General features: G+C 36.9%; 1 protein-coding gene across 1 annotated transcript in view; it reads left to right on the forward strand.

The window, feature by feature from the left end:
* The window catches only part of NBAS (neuroblastoma amplified sequence), a gene marked incomplete at its 5' end in the record, with an annotated part of 556069 nt that overhangs the window by 272047 nt on the left and 263819 nt on the right, over nt 1-20203 (forward strand). The window contains 3 exons of the mRNA XM_006869470.1: nt 1422-1535; nt 3433-3590; nt 4415-4504. Of these exons, the coding sequence (XP_006869532.1) occupies nt 1422-1535; nt 3433-3590; nt 4415-4504 (362 nt within the window). The remainder of the gene's footprint in view (nt 1-1421; nt 1536-3432; nt 3591-4414; nt 4505-20203) is intronic.

Here is a 20203-nt window from a genome sequence, read left to right on the forward strand (position 1 = left end):
GAAAAATAATTTTAAGATCTTTCTGTTTACATGAGCTGAGTTTTAGTATATGTTCTCAGAATCTAGACATTTCCTTGTGATAAAAGATTACCACTGTTGGTGACAATATCCAATTTGCATTTAAGGTTTTTTCCCCTCTCTTATAATGATCATGTATTATAATTTGTAATTACAGATATTCCATCCAGAGGGCAAAATGTCAGAAAACAATTAGCCAAGGTGTTTAAAAATGAAACTGCTATGAATTGCCCTTTTATAAATGAGATTCTGATAGATTTATTTCAAAAATTAATGACTATCTTGTATATTAATATGCAAATAGGTTTTGTTAGTGTACAGAAAATATTGCCCATTACTAAAAGTTTTAATTTGACATACTCAAGACAAATGGGTGCTAATTTGTAATGTAGTTAAAGTAAGAAAATGCATCCTTCATTTATTGCTTACTGACACTTCCTTTCATTCTATTAGCACTTAAGGAGGAAAAGAGTGTAATTAAATGCAGGCAATTTGTTGGGTACCATTGTAATGTTGTAGTGGTTCTAGTTGCTCAGGTAAAGTTGTTTAAGGCATAGTTGCTTGTTGTTAAGTGCAGTTGAGTTGGTTCCTACTCATACTGTCTCTTTATGATGTTTCCAAGGAACAATTGGTGGGTCTGACTCACCAACCTGGCTGTTAGCAATCCAGTGTGTATCCTACAGTGCCACACCAGGACTTCAAGGCTTAGTTTAAGACACATTATATGTATCATTTTCCATCCTGTTATATGGAGTCCTGGAGTGGCACTGCAGGTTAATGTGCTAGACTGCAAAGTTCGTCTGAACTGCAAGGTTGGCAGTTCAAGCTCACCGGCTGCTCCTAGGAAACCCTGTCCAGGGTCACTATGGGTCGGAACCAACTCAATGACACTGAAGAAGAACAACAACAAATGCATACATCTGTATAGTTCAGATCTGTGGTGCTCAGGACAACTCTTACATTGTAGGTTCTAAATCCTAGTTGTTGAACTATTCAGATGAGAAATATTGCTTCACTACTTTTATCCTTTCACTCAATCTGCTATTCACTTACTTGAGTACTTTATACTTGCTTTCTTTTGAATACATGGATTTCATCTGTTTCCCTTAACCTTAGTAATACCAGACTTCTGTAGGTTTGCAAACAACTTTAATTTTGTATTTTCTGAGATGATCAACAGAATTCTTATCAGGAGTTGTTACTAATCAGTAATTTCTTAAGAGACCTTGTACTTAATAAATAGTTTGAAGAGTCAAAGTCACTGTGACCTTTGGCCTTGTGATTTAAAAAAAAAACCATAAATCTACTCTGTTTTAGTTTTGAATTAATTTGAAAACTGTTTCAACTCTTTTTATATCAATTGGTGCTTCCACAGTCATTAAATCATGTGAATGTGTTTACAGGTGAGGACTCAGAAGAAAGAAGAGGACAGGTTCTAATTCTTTTAGTGGAGCAAGCACTTCATTTCCATGACTACAAAGCAGCCAATATGCATTGTCAGGAGCTGATGGCCACAGGTGAACTGGACAACTTTTTTTTTTTTTTTTTAACACTTTGCTTATGTCTCTTTTCATGATGAATAATGAAAAGATTGTTCTGAAATCAGTTAGACTATTTGTTGTTGTTAAGTGCCATCGAGTCAATTCTGACCCTTTATAGGGTTTCCAAGGAGCAGCTGGTGAGCTTGAACCACTGACCTTGCAGTTCAAACGACTTTGCAATCTGATGCATTAGCCCACACCGCCACACCAGGATACTGGACTAACTATTAGCCAGTTGCATTTTGTTGATAAATCTGAGAAAAAGTTTATGACCACTGATAAGCTTGTATGTCATGCACTTTCATATGATTATAAGTGCTTTATTCCATTCAGGGACTGTATTTTATCTGAGATTTGGTGTGTTTTCATTGCCTTTTAACAACATGCTTATATTTTAAAGAACATATGTGTAAGTAAGTGTAACGTCATTTCCTATATTTAGTCAAAGAAAGATTTTTTGATTCATTTGTTACTATATAGCCAATATTTCTGTTCTTTGACTTCATTTTCAGGTAATAGTACTTTTTAAACTAAAGTTAAAAATTAAGTAATTAACACAAACCTAAGTTTTTCCATTCTGAAGTTTAATTCACGTTTCTGAAGGACAACCATATTTTATTGTGGAGTAAGTTCTCTATTAAACAGCATACTTACAAATAAGGTAGAATAGACTTAGGAGCTCCCTATTATTTGGTATACTTTTTATGACTGTTCCTAAATATCTGAAAGCCAACATACCTTTTGACCCACTGTCTGAAAAAAGTTTACTACTGAGTGCTTAAAACCCAGTGCTTCATTTGTGATAGCTCAGCCCTGTGCATATACATTATAAACACTTAGAAAATGATAAAGTATAAGAACTTTAATCTTCATAATCTCAGCTTTAAAAAAAGGGTATCAAAGATGTATATGTCCTAAGCATTTAGAAAATGAAAAAAAAAGAACATTGAAGATTGCACTTCATAATCTCAGCATTAGAAAAAGGATTTCAGAAGAGAGCTATGTAATATCATATTAACCAACAGATTTTGCAGCATTATATGACAGGTTTTCGAAAAGTCCAGTAAAAAAATCTAACATCTTTTCATTCCATTGCTCCATGAATTTCTGAAGCTACCTCGTATAATGGTCAGGAAGAAGGTGGTGATAATTTATCTAAAATTGTTTATGTAGCTTTGTACTAATTTTTGTGCCTGGGTTAATTTTTACTTAATATATTTAGGGGAATTATCCTGGAATATGGCTTTTGTACTTAGGGGGAAAAAATGACCATATTCTATTTGGAACTCTTTCAAAATAAGCATAAAAGTGTCTTTTAAGAATTCCAAGTATAACATTGCATAAGAAAAAAAGCCTCCTCTGGGAGTCAGGGTCTGCTGTGCTATTTTTGGCACTCTGTCCTTGAGCTTTTATTGTTTAATGTAAACTGAATGAAAATGGCATAATTTTTTTTCCGTTTTATAATACTGAGGCAAGTCTGATATTTAGAACTTTATTAAACTCACACAAGTGCCAAGTAGTATGATTGGGCTAGAGCTCAAGTCTTCAGAATTCAGATAGGTAGCTTTTTATTTTTATTCAACATCAAAATTCTGTTAGGTTATTTGTAGTCATTGTAAATCTGATATTTATCACTTTATAGGAAAAGCTTGTCTGGAGAAGCATTTAACTCTGAATAATAGACCAACCTTATCTTGCTTGTCTATTTTAGATTTTTATGGCTTTATAAAAGCTGATATGATAATGTGCATCATCTTAGTGACTAGGATTTTGCTTTGGCAGTATCATACCTGAACAGAAATTCATTGCATTTCTCAGATTTTTGAGTTTTCTTCTGGAAATCAACAATTTTATTTTCTTGCCAATTTAACAGGCTTTTCTAAAAGTTGGGATGTTTGTAGCCAGTTGGGACAATCAGAAGGTTATCAGGATATGGCTACTCGGCAGGAGCTCATGGCTTTTGCATTGACACATTGCCCTCCTACCAGCATTGAATGTCTTCTGGCAGCTAGCAGCTCTCTGCAGACAGAAGTAAGTGTTCTCAATAAAATAGTCTCCTGAATTGTATATTGATGGGTATGTGTATCTGAGGTCTGTGGGCATGTAGATGTGTGTGTGTGTGTTTATATATATGCAAAGGTTCTTCAAAAAAGTTTGTGAAAAATGGAATTAAAAGATAATGGAATTCTTCACTAAAATTTTTTTTTGACACCTCCTTGTATATATTATATAGTACAATATGAGACCTTCAATTTATGGAAGACAGATAGGTTATCACATATGTGAAAAGGAATTTGAGGAGACCAGGACATAAAACAGTATTGTTGGCTTTCTTTCAGTAATGAAGAAAAGGTAAAAGACAGGTTTAAGGAAAATAGAACGTATTATCAGGAAATACATTATGGAGTGTAATGAGGAGCTTAAAAATTGACAAAATAAAACATATAAACAATGATCATGTGAAATATAATTGGGTGGATGCTAAATTTCCTAAAATGCTCAGGATAGAGCTGCATAAAGAAGAACTGTCCTGCTAAAATGCACACAGTGCCCTTGTAGAGAAACACTGGTAGATAAGTGAAGAGATTGTGGGACTCACATTTTCACCTCATAGTCATTCATCACTTTGTATATTAGGCTTTTCAGTTTATTCCCACTTCTAAAGCTGTTACATAGTTGTGAAGCCATTTATGAAGTCCTGAAGTAAGCCTTTTGCTAACAACTGTTCACTAAACAGCATTTTGTTTCTTTAAAGGAGTACGTTCTTAACTTCAAAGCTTCATTGTGAAGAAAGGAAAATTTAAAAGCACAACTCCTCTTTGACCAAGTTATAACATATCCCGTTCTTGTTTCAGATTCTTTATCAAAGAGTGAATATCCAGATCCATGCAGAAGGAGAGAGAAATATCAGTGTTTCACCGTTAAGTAGTAGAGTGCTACCAGAGGTAAGTCATGATGAGAAGAAAGAGACTTCAAGGTGGGTGTGACATTAAAAGGGGGAAAAATTTTTTTTTGTTGGTTACCGGAGTGTAGGGGTGGGGTGAGGGGAGGAAGTGGGGGAAGGTGGAGCACAGCGTAGGGAATAGACACAGGATAGCTTGGGTGCTGGGGGGATGGGACACACTCTAGAAGAAGAAGGACAAAGGAAAAACGAGGCAGATGGGAGAATAGCTAGGCAGGTTTCCATGGGCTAAATAGGACAGAGGTAAATAATGATGTAAGCACAACCATGGAACAACAGGGCTCAGGAATACAAAGATTGAGGCATGGTTGATTGAGGACCAACAAGGATGGGGAACCTAGACATCGGCTACTCAAAATGGGGGCCTACAAAGGCAAGAAGTGACTGGCTTACAAGCTTTCGATAGGGAACCTAGTTCCAGAGGGTATGGGGAAAGGTAGAATCTCCACTGAATTGTTTCCAACTGTCTGGATGGGGTTGATAAAAGGTGAAGGAGAAAGGACTACTGTGGTTCAATAGGGAATGATTGCTTTCAGGTCTGACAGTGAGTGTTGGAAAGGTATGTAAATGTTTGGTAACAAAAGGAGAGGAGTGGCTGATTTTGCAGTCCAGGAGCAGAGATCCCTGGAACCATCAAAGGAGGGGAAAAAGCAAAGTGTGGGACCTTGTGTAGGGAGGCAGTGACACCAGGCATGGAAGCAGAGATGATAATGTGGACAGAAGGAGCAGCTGGGGACTCTGGACTCAGGGAGGGAGCCACGGGGCAGGCATGTGGGGTGTACCCTTTGGTTGTTTGATGACGCATGCAGGGGATTGTAATTGTTACAATGAAATGAAATACAATAGGATGAATGTGAGGATAATGAATAATGTTCTCCCATGGAAATGAACACATAATTCAAAATAAAAACTTAAAAAAAAAAAGCAAACAATACCCAAGAACACAACAAAAACAAAAAAAGATGGGATGGAATGGGAATACCTTATGTTTGAGACTGGTTGTGTATGTGTGTATGTATTTTTATTTGTAGAGACTGCTATTTTCCTTTTTAACATTTTTTTTTTTTAAACATGTGAAATGCAGCATTTATGTAGGAAAGTGCACAAACCAAAAAGTTCAGGTCAGTAAATTACCCAAAGAGAACATCCATGAACTACCACACAGATCAAGGGAAGAGTTCACATTGTCAGCCTTCAACAATTCCCCCCTACTTTCTCCCAATGTAATTTCTAAACCTTTTCTCGTCTCCCAGATTACCACTGACACAACTAATCTTATCAGATTACTGTGGATTTTGAATGTTTTTTCTCTTTTAAAATATTTTTAGCACCTAACTTGATAATTTTTAGAACCTCTAAGAGGATAGGCACTGGACTGAAAGGTCAGTTTTAACTGCAAGATTGGCAGTTCAAACTCACTAGCCGCTCCTTGGAAACCCTATACAGGATTGCTATGCATTGGAACTGACTTGATGGCACTTAACAACAACAACAAAAGGATAGGGCAGCCCTGGTGTGGTAATGTAGAATAAGCACTATGCTACTAACCACGTTGAAACTCACCAGCTGCCCCTCTGGGTAACTATGAGTTAGAACTGACTAGACAGAACTTACAACAAGAAGAAGAAGATGATAGATTAATTTTTCCTGTTTTTGTACTTAGTAGACCTTGTTAAAATCAGTGTTATATTTTATTTTTTTATGAGATTCCTAATGTTTTTTCATTTTGAAAATTCTACATAGAATTACTTTTTACGTGAGTTTATTATAGTTTATCCATCCTGCTATTGACTGACAAGAACAAGGCACCAGGAATTGATGGAATCAAAATTGAAATCTTTCAAGAAAGTGAGGCAGCACAGGAGGCACTCACTAATCTCTGCCAAGAAATTTGGAAGACAACTACCTGGCTGACTGATTGGAAGAGATCCGTATTTGTGTCCATTCCAAAGAGAGGTGACGCAACGGAATGCAGAAATCATTGGACAATCTCTTTGCTATCTCAAGCGAGTAAAGTTTTCCTAAAGGTAATACAGAAATGGCTACAATCATACATTGACAGAGAACTTCTAGAGGTTCAAGCTGGATTCAGAAGAGGCCGTGGAATGAAAGATATCATTACTGATGTCCGATGCATCTTGGCTGAAAGAAAAGAATATCAGAAAGATGTTTACCTGTGCTTTATTGACTATGTAAAGGCTTTCGATTGTGTGGATCATGACAAGCTATGGACAACATTGTGAAATATGAGTATTCTGGAACACTTAATTGTACTCATGAGGAATCTGTACCTGGACTAAGAAGTTTTAAATGAATGTTTTAAAATTAAGAAAGGTGTGCGACAAGGTTGTATTCTTTCACCATACTTATTCAACCTGTATGCTGAGCAAATCATACGAGAAGCTGGGTTCTATGAAGAAAAACGTGGCATCAGGATTGGAGGAAGACTCATTAACAACCTGCAATATGCAGATGATACAACCTTGCTTCTGAAAGTGAAGAGGACTTAAAACATTTACTGATGAAGATCAAAGAGCACAGCCTTTGGTATGAATTACATCTCAATGTTAAGAAAACAAAAATCTTCACTACTGTACCAATAAACAACATTCTTATCAACAGAGAAAAGATGGAAGTTGTCAAGGACTTACTTCTTCTTGGATCAACTATCAACACTCATGGAAGCAGCCAAGAGATCAGACTATGTATTGCATTAGGCAAATCTGCTGCACAAGACCTTTTTAAAGTGTTAAAGAGCAAAGATGTCAGCTTGAGGACTAAGGAGTGCCTGACTCAAGCCATGGTATTGTCAGTAACCTCATATGTATGCGAAAGCTGGACAGTGAATAAGGGAGACCATAGAAAAATTTGAGTTATGGTGTTGGAGGAGAATACTAAAAGTGCCATGGACTGCCAAAAGAACCAATAGATCCATTTTGGAAGAAGTGCAGCCAGAGTACTCCTTAGAGGCCAAGATGGCCAAACTTTGTCTCTCATACTTTGGACATATTGTCAGGAGGGAACAGTCGCTAGAGAAAGATATCATGTTTGGTAAGATGGAGGGTCAGAGAAAAAGAGAAAGACCCCAACGAGATGGATTGGCCAGGTGGCAGCATCGATGGACTCAAGTGTGGCAACAGTAGTGAGGTTGGCCCAAGATTGGACATTGTTTTGTTCTGCTGTGCATAAGGTCGCTATGAGTTGGTGCTAATTCGATGGTACCTAACAACAACTATTGACTGACATTGGGTTATTTTCAATTTCGACTACTAAAAATAAGCTGCTGTCATCACATGTCTCTAGTGCCCATATGCACACATTTATCTTAGGCGTATGCCTAGAACTGAAGTTACACATTTCGGCTCTGTATATGATCACCTTTAGCCAAATGATTTTCCTAAGTCAGTGTACAGAAACACACTTTCAGTAGCAGTGTGTGGGATTGACAGTTACACCAATGCTTTACAATACTCAGAAACTTGGTATTTTTAATTTTCTAAACTAAGGAGCTCTGGTAGCGTAGTGGTTACGAATTGGGCTGCGAACCGCAAGGTCAGCAGTTCAAAACTACTAGCTGCTCTGCAGGAGAAAGAAGAGGCTCCCGTAAAGATTTACAGCTTCGGAAACCCTGTTCAGGGTCGCTATGGGTCGGAACCGATTCCATGGCACTTAAAAGCAACCACAAGATACCTTATTCTAAATTTTACCTTCATTGTTGTTCTGTGCGGTTGAGTTAGTTCCAACTCAAAACAACCTTATATATAACAGAAAAAATTATCAATCAATACAACCACTTTGGACATTTGTTCTTGTTACGTGCTGTCAAATTGGTTGCGATTTATCGTGATCCTATATAGGGTTCCCAAAGAGCAGCTGGTAGATTTGAACCACTGACCCTGTGGGTCACAGTCCCATCCTTATCCTACAGTACCATACTAGAAGTCCAACTATTTGGTGATTTCTAACTGTGATTTTGATTTGTATTTTCCTGATTGCTGATGATATAGAGGCAGAATGAGAAATCCTCTTTTTACCTGTTCAATTATCTTTCCTAATTTCGATTTGATTTTTGTCTTTTTCCCTTTCCTTTTTGAGATTCTATTAATAAAATTTGTCTAAACCTAGTGTGGCACTGTAGGATAAGCACTCAACCACATGGTTTATTTGAACCTCCAGGTGGTGATTCAAATCCATCTGCTGGAACTAGGAAACCCTATGCAGGGTCAGTATGTGTAGGAACTGACTGGACCACAATGAACAACAACAGCAACAAGACACTACCTTAGGATGTCATTAGACAAGGAAATATATACCCACACTGATGTATCTCTGTATTTGTCAAAGTTTGCCCCATGGCGTTTAACTCTTTATGACTATTTTAGCAATATGGAGTTGGCATTTCATAAGAAAAGTAGTCCAGTTTCTGACGTTCTAGCTGAATAAATTAGAGGTTATAGATAATCCTTTTAATAGATTTGTTTTCCATAGAGTTCCTTTAAATGGTGAGCTTTGCTTTCAAAGTGTAAATTGTCATTCATTTTTTTAGTAACTATTTTAGAAAACATCTGTTGTGGTAATTTTTTTCTTGTTTTAAATTCAGTGTATCCATCTTGGCAGACTCATTAATAGTTATGCATTAATAGTTATGTATGTAGCATAGTGGTTACAAATTGGGCTGCAAACCTTAAGGTCAGCAGTTTGAAACTACCAGCCATTCTGCGGGAGAGAGATGAGGCTTTCTGCTCCCGTAAAGATTTACAGCCTCGGAAACCCTGTACCAGGGTTGCTATGGGTTGGAACGTACTCAATGGAATGTAACAACAACATTTCAGAAAACATCTATTGTAATTTTTTTTTTCTTATTTTAAATTCAATGTATCCATCTTGACAGATTCATTAATTGTTATGTATTAGATGGTTACTTTTAGAATTCTGATATAAAGGTTCAGGTGTGAAATTTATTAATGGAGTTAGGGCCAATATCTTTTGTTTTTGCTCAGAGTTGGAACTGTTCCATTTCTTTAACTCTTTTGTATCAAAATTCAGTTTGACAAACATATTGACTACAATGTGTTCCCCTGTTGAGAAGTAAATGATCTGAGGATCCCAAAGAAATTTATACATTTAGTTGTTAAGATTTCTTTCTCCAGTTTCTACTCTAATAAAGACTATAGAACTTTCTGAAGTAACGGAAATGTTCTGTAACTGTGCTGTACATTATGTTATTGTTAGGTGCTGATGAGTTGGTTTGGATTCATAGAGACCTTGTGCACAATAGAATGAAACACTGCATGATCCTGTGTATCCTCACAGTTATTACGCTTGAACCTATTGTATCTGCCACTATGTCAATTCATCTCGTTGGGGGTCTTCCTCTTTTCTGCAAACCTTCCACATTACCAAGCATGAGACCTTCTCTAGAGACTGGTCTCTCCTGATAACTTGTCTGAAGTATGAGAGGAAGTCTCACCAAACTGGCTTCTAAGGAGTCATTCTGGCTGTACTTCTTTCATTACAGATTTGTTTTTCTTCTGGCTCTCCATGGTATTTTTAATATTCTCTATCCAAAACCCTAATTCAAATACATTGATTCTTCTACAGGCTTCTGTATTCATTGTCCTACTTTCATATGTATATGGGACAGTTGAAAATACCATGGTTTGGGTCAGGCACACCTTAGTCCTTAAAGTGATATCTTTGCTCTTTAGCACTTTGAAGAGATCTTGTACACCAGATTTGCCAAATGCAGTGCATTGTTTGATTTCTTGATTGCTGCTTCCATGAGGTGTATTTGCAATCATCAAGTCACTGGTCTTGCAAAATTCTATCATATGATGGCCAGCATTGTTTTTGTCGGCAACACCATATTTTTCAACCACTGATCCTTCTTCTTTGTTTCCAACCTTTGCATTCCAATCGTCAGTAATTATCAAGACATCTTGATTGCATGTTTTATCAATTTCAGACTGAAGAAATTGGTAGAATTCTTCATTTTCATCATAGTTTCATGCTTTAGTGGTTGGTGTGTTAATCTGAATAATAGTGGTATTAACTGTTCTTCCTTGTGGACGTATGGATATTATCCTATTACAGACAGTGTTATACTTCATGACAGATATTGAAATCTTCTCTTTGATGATGAATGAATTGAAGAGGAATGACATTCCTATTCAATTTGTCATTCTCAGCTTAGTAAACCATGTGACTGTCAGATTCAAAATGGCCAGTACCAGGCCATTTCAAGTCACTAATGCCTAAGATATCGATGTTTATGTGTTCCATTTAATTTTTGACAATTTCCAATTTTCCTAGATTCATTCCTCGTACATTCCATGTTCTGATTATTAATGGATGTTTACAGCTGTTTCTCTTCATTTTGAGTTTACTGTGACAACCTATGGATAACATTGCGAAGTATCCATATTCTAGAACATTGAATTGTGCTCATGAGGAACCTGTACATAGACCAAGAGACAGTTGTTCGAACAGAACAAGGCAACACCACATGGTTTAAAATTAGGAAAGGTGTGCATCAAGGTTGCATTCTTTCACCATACTTATTCAGTTTTTATGCTGAGCAAATAATCTGTAAAGATGGATTATATGAAGAAAATTATCAGAATTGGAGGAAGACTTATGAACAACCTGTGATATACTGATGATACAGTCTTGCTTGCTGAAAGTGAAGAAGGACTTAACATACTTATTGATGAAGATCAAAGACCACAACCTTTGGTATGGGTTGTACCTGTATGTAAAAAAAACACACAGAAATCCTCACCACTGGACCAATAAACAATATTCACATAAATAAAGAGAAGATTAAGTTGTCAAAGATGTCATTTTGCTTGGATCAACTATCAGCACTCATGTAAGCAGCAGTCAAGCGATGTGTTGCATTAAGCAATCTGCTGTACAAGACCTCTTTTATGTGTTGAAGAGTAAGGATGTCAATTTGAAGATTAAGATTGAAAACCATGGTATTTTCAGTAAAATGTGAAATGTGAAAGTTGGGCAATGAATAAGAAAGATTATAGAAGAATTGGTGCATTTGAGTTATGGAATTGGAGGACAATATTAAAAGTACCATGGCGTTCCAATAGAACAAACAAATCTGTGTTGGAAGAAGTGCAACCAGAGTGTTCCTTGGAAGAATCCAGGATGGCCAATCTTCAAGTCTCATAATTCAGGCATATTATCAGGAGGGACCAGTCACTGGAGAAGGATACCATGTTTGGTAAAGCGGAGAGTTGGAGAAAAAGAGGAAGACCGCCCCCCAACGGGATGGATTGGCACAGTAGCGGGCAGCAATGGGCTTAGGCATAGCAACAATTGTGAGGTTGGCCCACAACTGGGCAGTATTTCGTTCTGTTGTGCATATGAGTCAGTACTGACTTGATCGCACCTAAAAACAACAACACCAAGCTTCCATGAGTGTTGATAGTGGATCCAAGCAAAATTATGTATTTGACAGCATCAATCTTTTCTGCCTTTATCATGATATTATTTTGTGGTCCAGTTTTTAGTATTTTTGTTTTCTTTAAATTAATGTAGGTGCAACCCAAACTGAAGGCTGGATTTTTGATCTTCCTCAGTAGATATTTTAATTTCTCTTTGCTTTCAGCAAGCAAAGTAGTAACATCTGTGTATCACAAGTTGTTAATGAGTCTTCCTCCAATCCTGATGCCACCTTCTTCATATGTTCCAGCATCTGGGGTTGTTAGCTCACCATAAAGATCTTAATTTTGGTGAAAGGATACATCTCTCATGCACACCTTTACTGATTTTAAACCATTCAATATACCCTTGTTATGTTCTAATAATTGCTTCTTGGTCTATGTGGTCTTCATGAACTTACTTAAATGTTGTACAACACCCATTCTTTGAAATGTTATCCATAGTTTGTCATAATCCACATAGTCAAAGTCTTTGCCTAGTCAATAAAGCACAAATAAGCATCATTTTGGTATTCTCTACTTTGAGCCAAGATCCATCTCACTTTACTAATGATATCACTAGCTCCATGTCCTTTTCTGATTCCTGCTTGAATTTCTGGGAGTTCATCTTAAGTAAGGTTCTGATCTTCTGGCACTATATTTGAAAACATTCTACTACTATTCATAATGTTTTTACCATCTTGTACTATATCTGGCATTGTTCTGCAGCTATTCATAAGATTTTCAGGGCTGAACTTTCAGATGTAGTCTGCTTCTCCTTCTTCTGTGTTTGTCTTAGTCTGGAAGCTCTTCTGAGACCTGTCCACTATTGGTGACCCTGATGGTATTTAAAATATGGGTGGCAATTTCACAGCAACACACAACCACCACGGTATGATATGTACAGTACAGCAGCCAATAGTTTCATGTTGGTATTGAGCACTTGAAATATAACTTACATAACTAAATAGTTGAGTTTTCAATTTCATTTATTTTTAATGAATTTAAAGTTGAAATCACCACATAGCACAGTCCATAAAGAATATTTTTACATTCTACTTTAGTGAGTATTGACTAGGATTTGTAAAGCACATGAATATCCATCTAAGGTAAACTATTAGACTCTCCATTTGTGGAAGAAAGAAGAGTAATGAAAATTTGAAGATGTTTGGAGTCAGCTAGTCCAGTGTACAAATGGAAAATGTGAACATCAGTCACCATGACTCTGAGAACTGGTAAACTAGATGTTGCCCAGCTACCACTATCAGCTGCTCTGAAAGAGATCATATTAGATGGATCCATATAGAATGGGAGAAAATGTGGATCAAAACTGAAAATTGCTAAAAAAAAAAAAAAAAAAGGCCATGTTTACTATTTAGAAGGAAACTGGAAGAACCTGAAACTATGCCAACAACCACCCTTTAGGTCTGGAATGGAACTCACCCTCATGGCCCAAGTTTCAGCCAACCAGTAGATATGTATATAGTGGGGGCAACAATACTAGTAAAGTATACTCACTATGGAGTGATCACCTATTCAAGATGAGCAACATATTTACCTAAGGACAAAGTCACAAAGGGACAGAAAGGGTGGAAGGGAAATGAGAATCCCAGTGTGGAAGTGGGATAACTGTTATTACATGGAGTGATTTGTAATCATTGAGCCGAAACAAAGTGTATGATTTGGTGGAGCTAAAGCTGAAGGTCTTCTCTGTAAACCTCACTCAATTCACAATAAAAATTTCCATAAATCAAAGTTAAACAGCCACATGAGGCTAGTTAGAAAGAATCGATACCTTGTAGAGGTTTGTGTTCTATCCTTAATATTAAAGGTAATAAAATCTTTTGATTTTACGCCTTTCATAGATGGAATTTAGCTTTGTTTTCTAGTGCTGCTGTAATAGAAATAGCACAAGTAGATGACTGTAACCAATGTATCCTCTCACAGTTTAGGAGGCTAGAATGCAGGATGCAGACTGCCAGCTCTAAGGAAAGGTCCCTGCCTCTTTTCATCACCTGTAGGTCCTACATTTCTTCATGGCTCAAACCACCAGCCACCCTTTGGGAATCCTATGCAGAGCTGCTATGAATTGGAACCAACTCAGTGACACATAACAACAACAGGAGCTTCATAGTTTATGTTCCCAGGTTCAGATGACAACTTCACTTTTACTTTTTCTTTCCTGGTGACAGTCTGTCCCTCAGAGCCCTGCTTGCCTATTTAATCTCTTGAATATCGCAAAACTTGAGATTCAACTTATAAATTGCATCTGACCTAATTAATACTATGCTGGTGGTGGTTATGTATCATGGAGTCATTTCCGACTCATAGTCTTCCTGTATAGGGTTTCCGATGCTGATAATCTTTATTGGAACAGAAAGCCTCATGTTTCTCCCATGGAGCAGATGGTAGATTTGAACTGCTGACCTGCAGTTAGCAGCCCATCTTGTAACCCACTACACTACTAGAGTTTCTTTATTAATAGCAATGAGAATTTACAACAAATGGGGTGATTATGTAAGATCATACATTATATTAGATTTCATCATGGAGGTGATTACTGCTTCTTAATTGCTAACTGAAGGAGCTCTGGTAGCTTAGTGGTTATGAAACGGGCTGCGAACCTTAAAGTCAGCTGTTCGAAACTACCAGCCGCTCCACGGGAGAAAGACGAGGCTTTCTGCTCCCGTAAAGATTGACAGCCTTGGAAACCCTGTACAGGGTCGTTATGGGTCGGAACCGACTCGATGGCACTTAACGATAACAACAACAATTGCTAACTGAGAATTCAGACCCAGCCAAGTGATCAAAAAACCTTAACAATTGCAGAATGCAGAGCAAATTCCTGTAGCCTAGAGTGGTATTGGATAAACACTAAACTGTTAACTTCAAGGTCAGTGGTTCAAACCCACCAGCTGCTCTTGGAAACCCTATACAGAGTCACTATGTGTAAAACTGATTTTGTGGCACTTAACAAGAGTGGTGTAGATGCATTTGACTTGTTGTAGTTCCAACAATTAGCTACTGTTTGGTTTTCTCTCATTGTAACTCAAAGCACTTTTAGGATATTTTCTGCATGATATTCAGAACAATTCTTATATTAGCCAGTATTGACTAGATGTTCTGTGGGTTGTTGTTGTAGTTGTTGAATGCCGTCAAGTCGATTCCAACCCATAGCAACCCTGTATAGGGTTTCCAAGGAGCAGCTGGTGAGCTTGAACCACTCACCTTGAGATTCAAACGACTTTGCAGTCCCGTGCATTAACCCACAGCGCCACACCAGGACTCTGTTCTGTGGATTAGCAAGGTCCAGTTTTACCACCTAGCATGGTCCAACTTAAGACACATTTTTCATGAGATCATCCAAAGCATTGCATCTTTTGAACTCCTGATCGCGCCCTACTTGTCCAGTCACATTTTGAAATCAGCATGTTTCTCTAGCCTCATCTCTTCTCATACCTTTCAAGCATGTGCTGTGTTCTAGTCACATTCAATACCAGCAGTCTCTGAGGAGGCTGTTTCAGTCATTTGGTGTATCATTAGACTTTTCTGTGCCTGTATTGCTCCTTGTGTCTTTTCTTCTGGTAATTTTACTTACCCTGATCCCATCTGAAGTATCATTTTCTTAGTAAACATTATTTTGAGCCCTCTAAATTGCTCCTACCTCTGTGTTTCCCAATCATTCATACATGATTGTGTTTCAGCACTTGTATGATACGATAGGATAACTGGGACATTTTATCTTTGTAGTCTCTCCATACAGTGCTTGCCACATAATAAGTTCCTAGTAAATACTTGATAAACCTCAGTTGGCAATCCCCACTGCATGAAAATTGTTGTTGTTGTTGTTGTTAAGTCCAGTGAGTCAGTTCTGACTCACAGTGATCCCATTCAGTGTTTCTGAGGAACGATTGATGGGTTTGAACCACCAACCTTGTTGTTAGCAGTCCAGTTCTTATCCTATATTACCACACCAGGACTCTACCTAAAGATTAATCTGTGGTAAAAGGAATTAAGAAGGATATTTTAGCCTTAAAAATAAGGAATTTTCTATTTGCCTCCTATGTCTGGGCTGTAATGATTATTTGAGATCCTGTTATGTTTTAGTCAGTGTAAGAGATGAATCATGTTTCTGTTCAATATAGAACTGCAAAGCTCTTCTGTTGCACTCAGGTATGCAATTTATTCTAAACCCCCTTCCTTCTTTATAAAATCCATAAGAAGCCATTAGTGCCATTTGAGTTTCCTTTTTTCTTCTTTGCAACTAATTAAAAGTGTCAGTCTGGTCCTGTGGTAGCTTCTTTGGAGTAGGGCATGTTATGCTACCACAAGTGAGCACACATTGTCCCATTGAAACCTCTTTACTAAATGAAGGAGATCACCAGCAGTCCTCTACATGGTCCACTTAGCAAGGAAAGGAATTCTTTCAAAATGTTTGTCTTTTGCTTTTGTGTGTGTGTGGCTCTTTAAAACTTTTCCGTTTCCTTTGTCCTCTTGCCACAAGTTGTAATAGATCTAGATCTCATGAAGTGCTAATTCAAACCCTCAATGAACACATTAAAGCTTTGATTCATGAAGCACATTTCAGGAGATAACAGCTACGATTATTGGATTAAAATATAGTGCTTAGCTATAAGATGCCATGTGTTGCACATTAACAGTAGATATAATAACCACATTAAATTATAACTCATAAGTGAGAGCTGACTTTATGTGTAATCTGCTTAATACTCAGAATTTCATTACTTTAGTTGTAAAAATAATGATTTTTATTTATATATCCTAGCAGAGTAAAGATGTAATTGGTATTCAGTGCTACGCACATTAATAAAAGTAGAACTGAAAGTTTGAAGATATTGCTATTATCCTTGTGAACAAGATTTTTATTTTTTATAAATAGAACAAAATGCATAATTTGTGAATAGCTACCAAAATTACCATTTTCCAGTTTCTTGTTAATTGTGATTATTGTGCTTTTTAGATGTACCACTATTCCAGCTCTTAGAATACATGAACATTTTGTTTAGTTTTGTTTAGTTGGTATTAGTTATATCCTCAACCAATGGTATTTTCCCCAGATAAATCTAATTAGAGTTAGAAATGAAGTGTATGCAAAGTTTCCATTTAAAAACCATTTTTACTCTAAGAAAACTGTTATGAGCATTTTAAGTTGCTGCAGATATATAAAACTGGACAAATTCACGTTTGTAATTTAGACTTGGCCTTATAGAGCTATTTTAAATTCATAAATGGGTCTTGTAGTAATATTTAAATGAAAGTGAGCAAAATGGTAGTTACATTTCTGTGCAGTGGCCGACCTTTTATTTATCCATTTGGGTTGTTTCCACTTTTAAACTATTTTGAATAATATTGCTATAAACATTCTGTGTCAGTCTTTGTATAAATATATTTTTAATATTTTTTTATATATTTACGTAGGATTGAAATTGCTGCATTCTCTGGTAAATTTGTTTGACGTTTGAAATGACAAACTGTTTTTCAGAGTGTTTGTACCATTTTACATTGCCACCAAGATTATAGCAAAGTGCAGGTGCCCCGTATCGTCACTAACACTTGTTACTTCTTTTTTTTGTCATAGACATTCTCAAGAGTGTGAGTGGTATAACATTATGATTTTGGTGTTCATTTCCAAAATAACTAATGTGGGAACATGGTGGTTCCATAGGATGAGCACTGGACTGTAAACCACACAATCATCAGTTTAAATCTACCAGCTACTGTCTCTACAGCAAAAAATATGTGTATATATATATATTAAACTTTCTGCTTCCACAAAAGTTTGTAGCTTGGGAAACCCTATGCAGGGTCAGAACTTACAAAAATATTTTGTCCTGCCCCCCACTTTTTTATTATTTGTTTTTAACTAGAGTAGTTTTCTTCACACTGTTGAGTTTAAGGTCTGTTTCTATATTTTGGAGAAAAGTCTTGTATCAGATGCATGATTTTAAACATTTTTCTCTCAGTCTCTGACTGACTTTTCACTTTCTTAATGGTGGCGTTTGAAGTGCCAAAGTTGTAATTTTTGCTTAAGACCAGCTTATCAGTATTTCTTTTATTGTTTATGCTTTGGATGCTACACCTATAAAATCTGTGCCTAACCCAAGATCCTGAAGATTTATCACTATTCTTTTTTCTAAAAATTTTATAATTTTGGCTCTTACATTTAAATCTATAAACATATTGAATTAAAATTTGTGTATGGTTAGAGGTAAAGGTCTAAATTCAGCTTTTGCATATGGTAGCTCAAGCTCACCAGCCACTCCTCAGAAACACTATGCAGGGTTGCTATGAGTTCGAACTGACTTGATGGCACTTAACAACAGCAATAACAACCAATAGAACCTGCTGATATCAAATTGATTCCAATTCATAGAAACCCTATGTAGCCTTCCCAAGACTGTAGATCTCTATAGGAGCAGACAACCTCATCTTTCTCCTGAAAAATGTCTGATGTTTTTAAACCACCATCCTTGTATTTAGCAGCCTAGCACGAGAGCATGTGCCTACAGCTCTGCCAGGGCTACCAACTCCATAATGATTTCATGCTTCAAAAATCATTTTCTCAGCTATGAACATTTTATATGACCCAAGTTCTAAAACCTGCAATTTAACCTATAATTGATTTTAGAGCAGGAGCCTTGTTAGTGCCATAGAATAAATAAGCATTGGACTGGTAAGCATAAGGTTGGTGATTCAAGTCTACCAGCTGCTCCATGGGGATAAGATGAGGATGAGACTGTCTGCTCCTATAAAGATTTGCAGTCTCAGAAACCCTGTATTGAGTTGCTATGAGTCACAACTGACCCAATGGTATTAGTGCATTTGGTGGTTTAGTTTCTGGTTTAATGTTAAGGTGGAGGAGCCCTGATGGTGCATGGATAAAGTACACGGGTATGAACCAAAAGGTTGACATTTGGAAGCCACCTGATTCTGCATGGGCAAAAGATGTGGTCGTCGTTTTCTATAAAGATTCAAAAGCATGGGGCATTTGGACTCTGTATTTAAGATCTGTATGAGTTGGAACCACCAATGATCTGTCAGTTGTTATCCTGTGGTAACTGTGTATGGTTGTAATGCTGGAGGGTATGCCTCTGGTGTATTAAATACAGACTAGGAAGAAGGATCACCACTCGTCCGTCCGTTTGTCGTACTCTGGTGGTGACTTGAGTGTTGCTGTGATTCTGGAAGACTTACCGCAGGTATTTTAAAGACCAGCAAGGTCACCCACAGTGGGCATGTTTCAACTGGGTTTCCAAAAGAAGACAGACTAGGAACAAAGAGAGACAGACTGCTTCTGACTATTTCAGTCATTGGAAACCTTATGAATAGCAGTGGAACACTGTCAGCACCAGTATATTGAATATTGAAACATGATGAAGAGCACCAGAATACTGTCAGATATAATGCTGGAAGGTGAGCCCCTCAGGTTGTAAGGCACTCAAAATACAACTGGAGAAGAACTGTCTCTTCAAAGTAAAAAGAGTTGACTGTGATAACACAAATGGAGTAAAGCCTTCAGGACCTTCATTTGCTGATGGGGCCCAACTCAAAGTGAAGAGAAACAGTTAAAAACATCCATTAATAATTAGAACATTGAATGTACGAAGTATGAATCGAGGAAGATTTGAAATTGTCAAAGATGAAATGGAATGCATAAAATAAATATCCTAGGCATGAGTGAGCTAAAATGGACTCGTATTGGTCATTTTGAATCTGTCAATCACATGGTTCACTATGCCGGAAATGAAAGAGGAATGGCATAACATTCATCATCAAAAAGAACATATCAAGATCTCTCTTGAAGTACAATGATGTCTGTGATAGGATAATATCCATATGCTTACAAGCAAGACCAGTTAATACCACTATTATTCAGATTTATACACTAACCACTAAAGCAAGTGATGATAAAATTGGAGAATTCTGTCAGTTTCTTCAGTCTGAAATTGATCAAACATGCAATCATAGTGTATTGATGGTTATTGGCAATTAGAATGCAAAAGTTGGAAGTAACAAAGAAGGATCTGTAGTTGGAAAATATGGCTTTGGTGATAAAAATGATGCTGGACATCGCATGATAGAATTTTGACAGATCAATGACTTTTTCATTGTAAATACCTTTTTTAAACATCATAAAAGGCGACTGTACACATTGACCTTACCAGATAGAATAAACAGAAATCAAATGTTATTACATCTGTGGAAAGAGACAGCAGAAAAGCTCC

The sequence above is a fragment of the Chrysochloris asiatica genome, unplaced genomic scaffold (genome assembly GCF_000296735.1).
Source record: "Chrysochloris asiatica unplaced genomic scaffold, ChrAsi1.0 scaffold00131, whole genome shotgun sequence".
Taxonomy (NCBI): Eukaryota; Metazoa; Chordata; class Mammalia; order Afrosoricida; family Chrysochloridae; genus Chrysochloris; species Chrysochloris asiatica.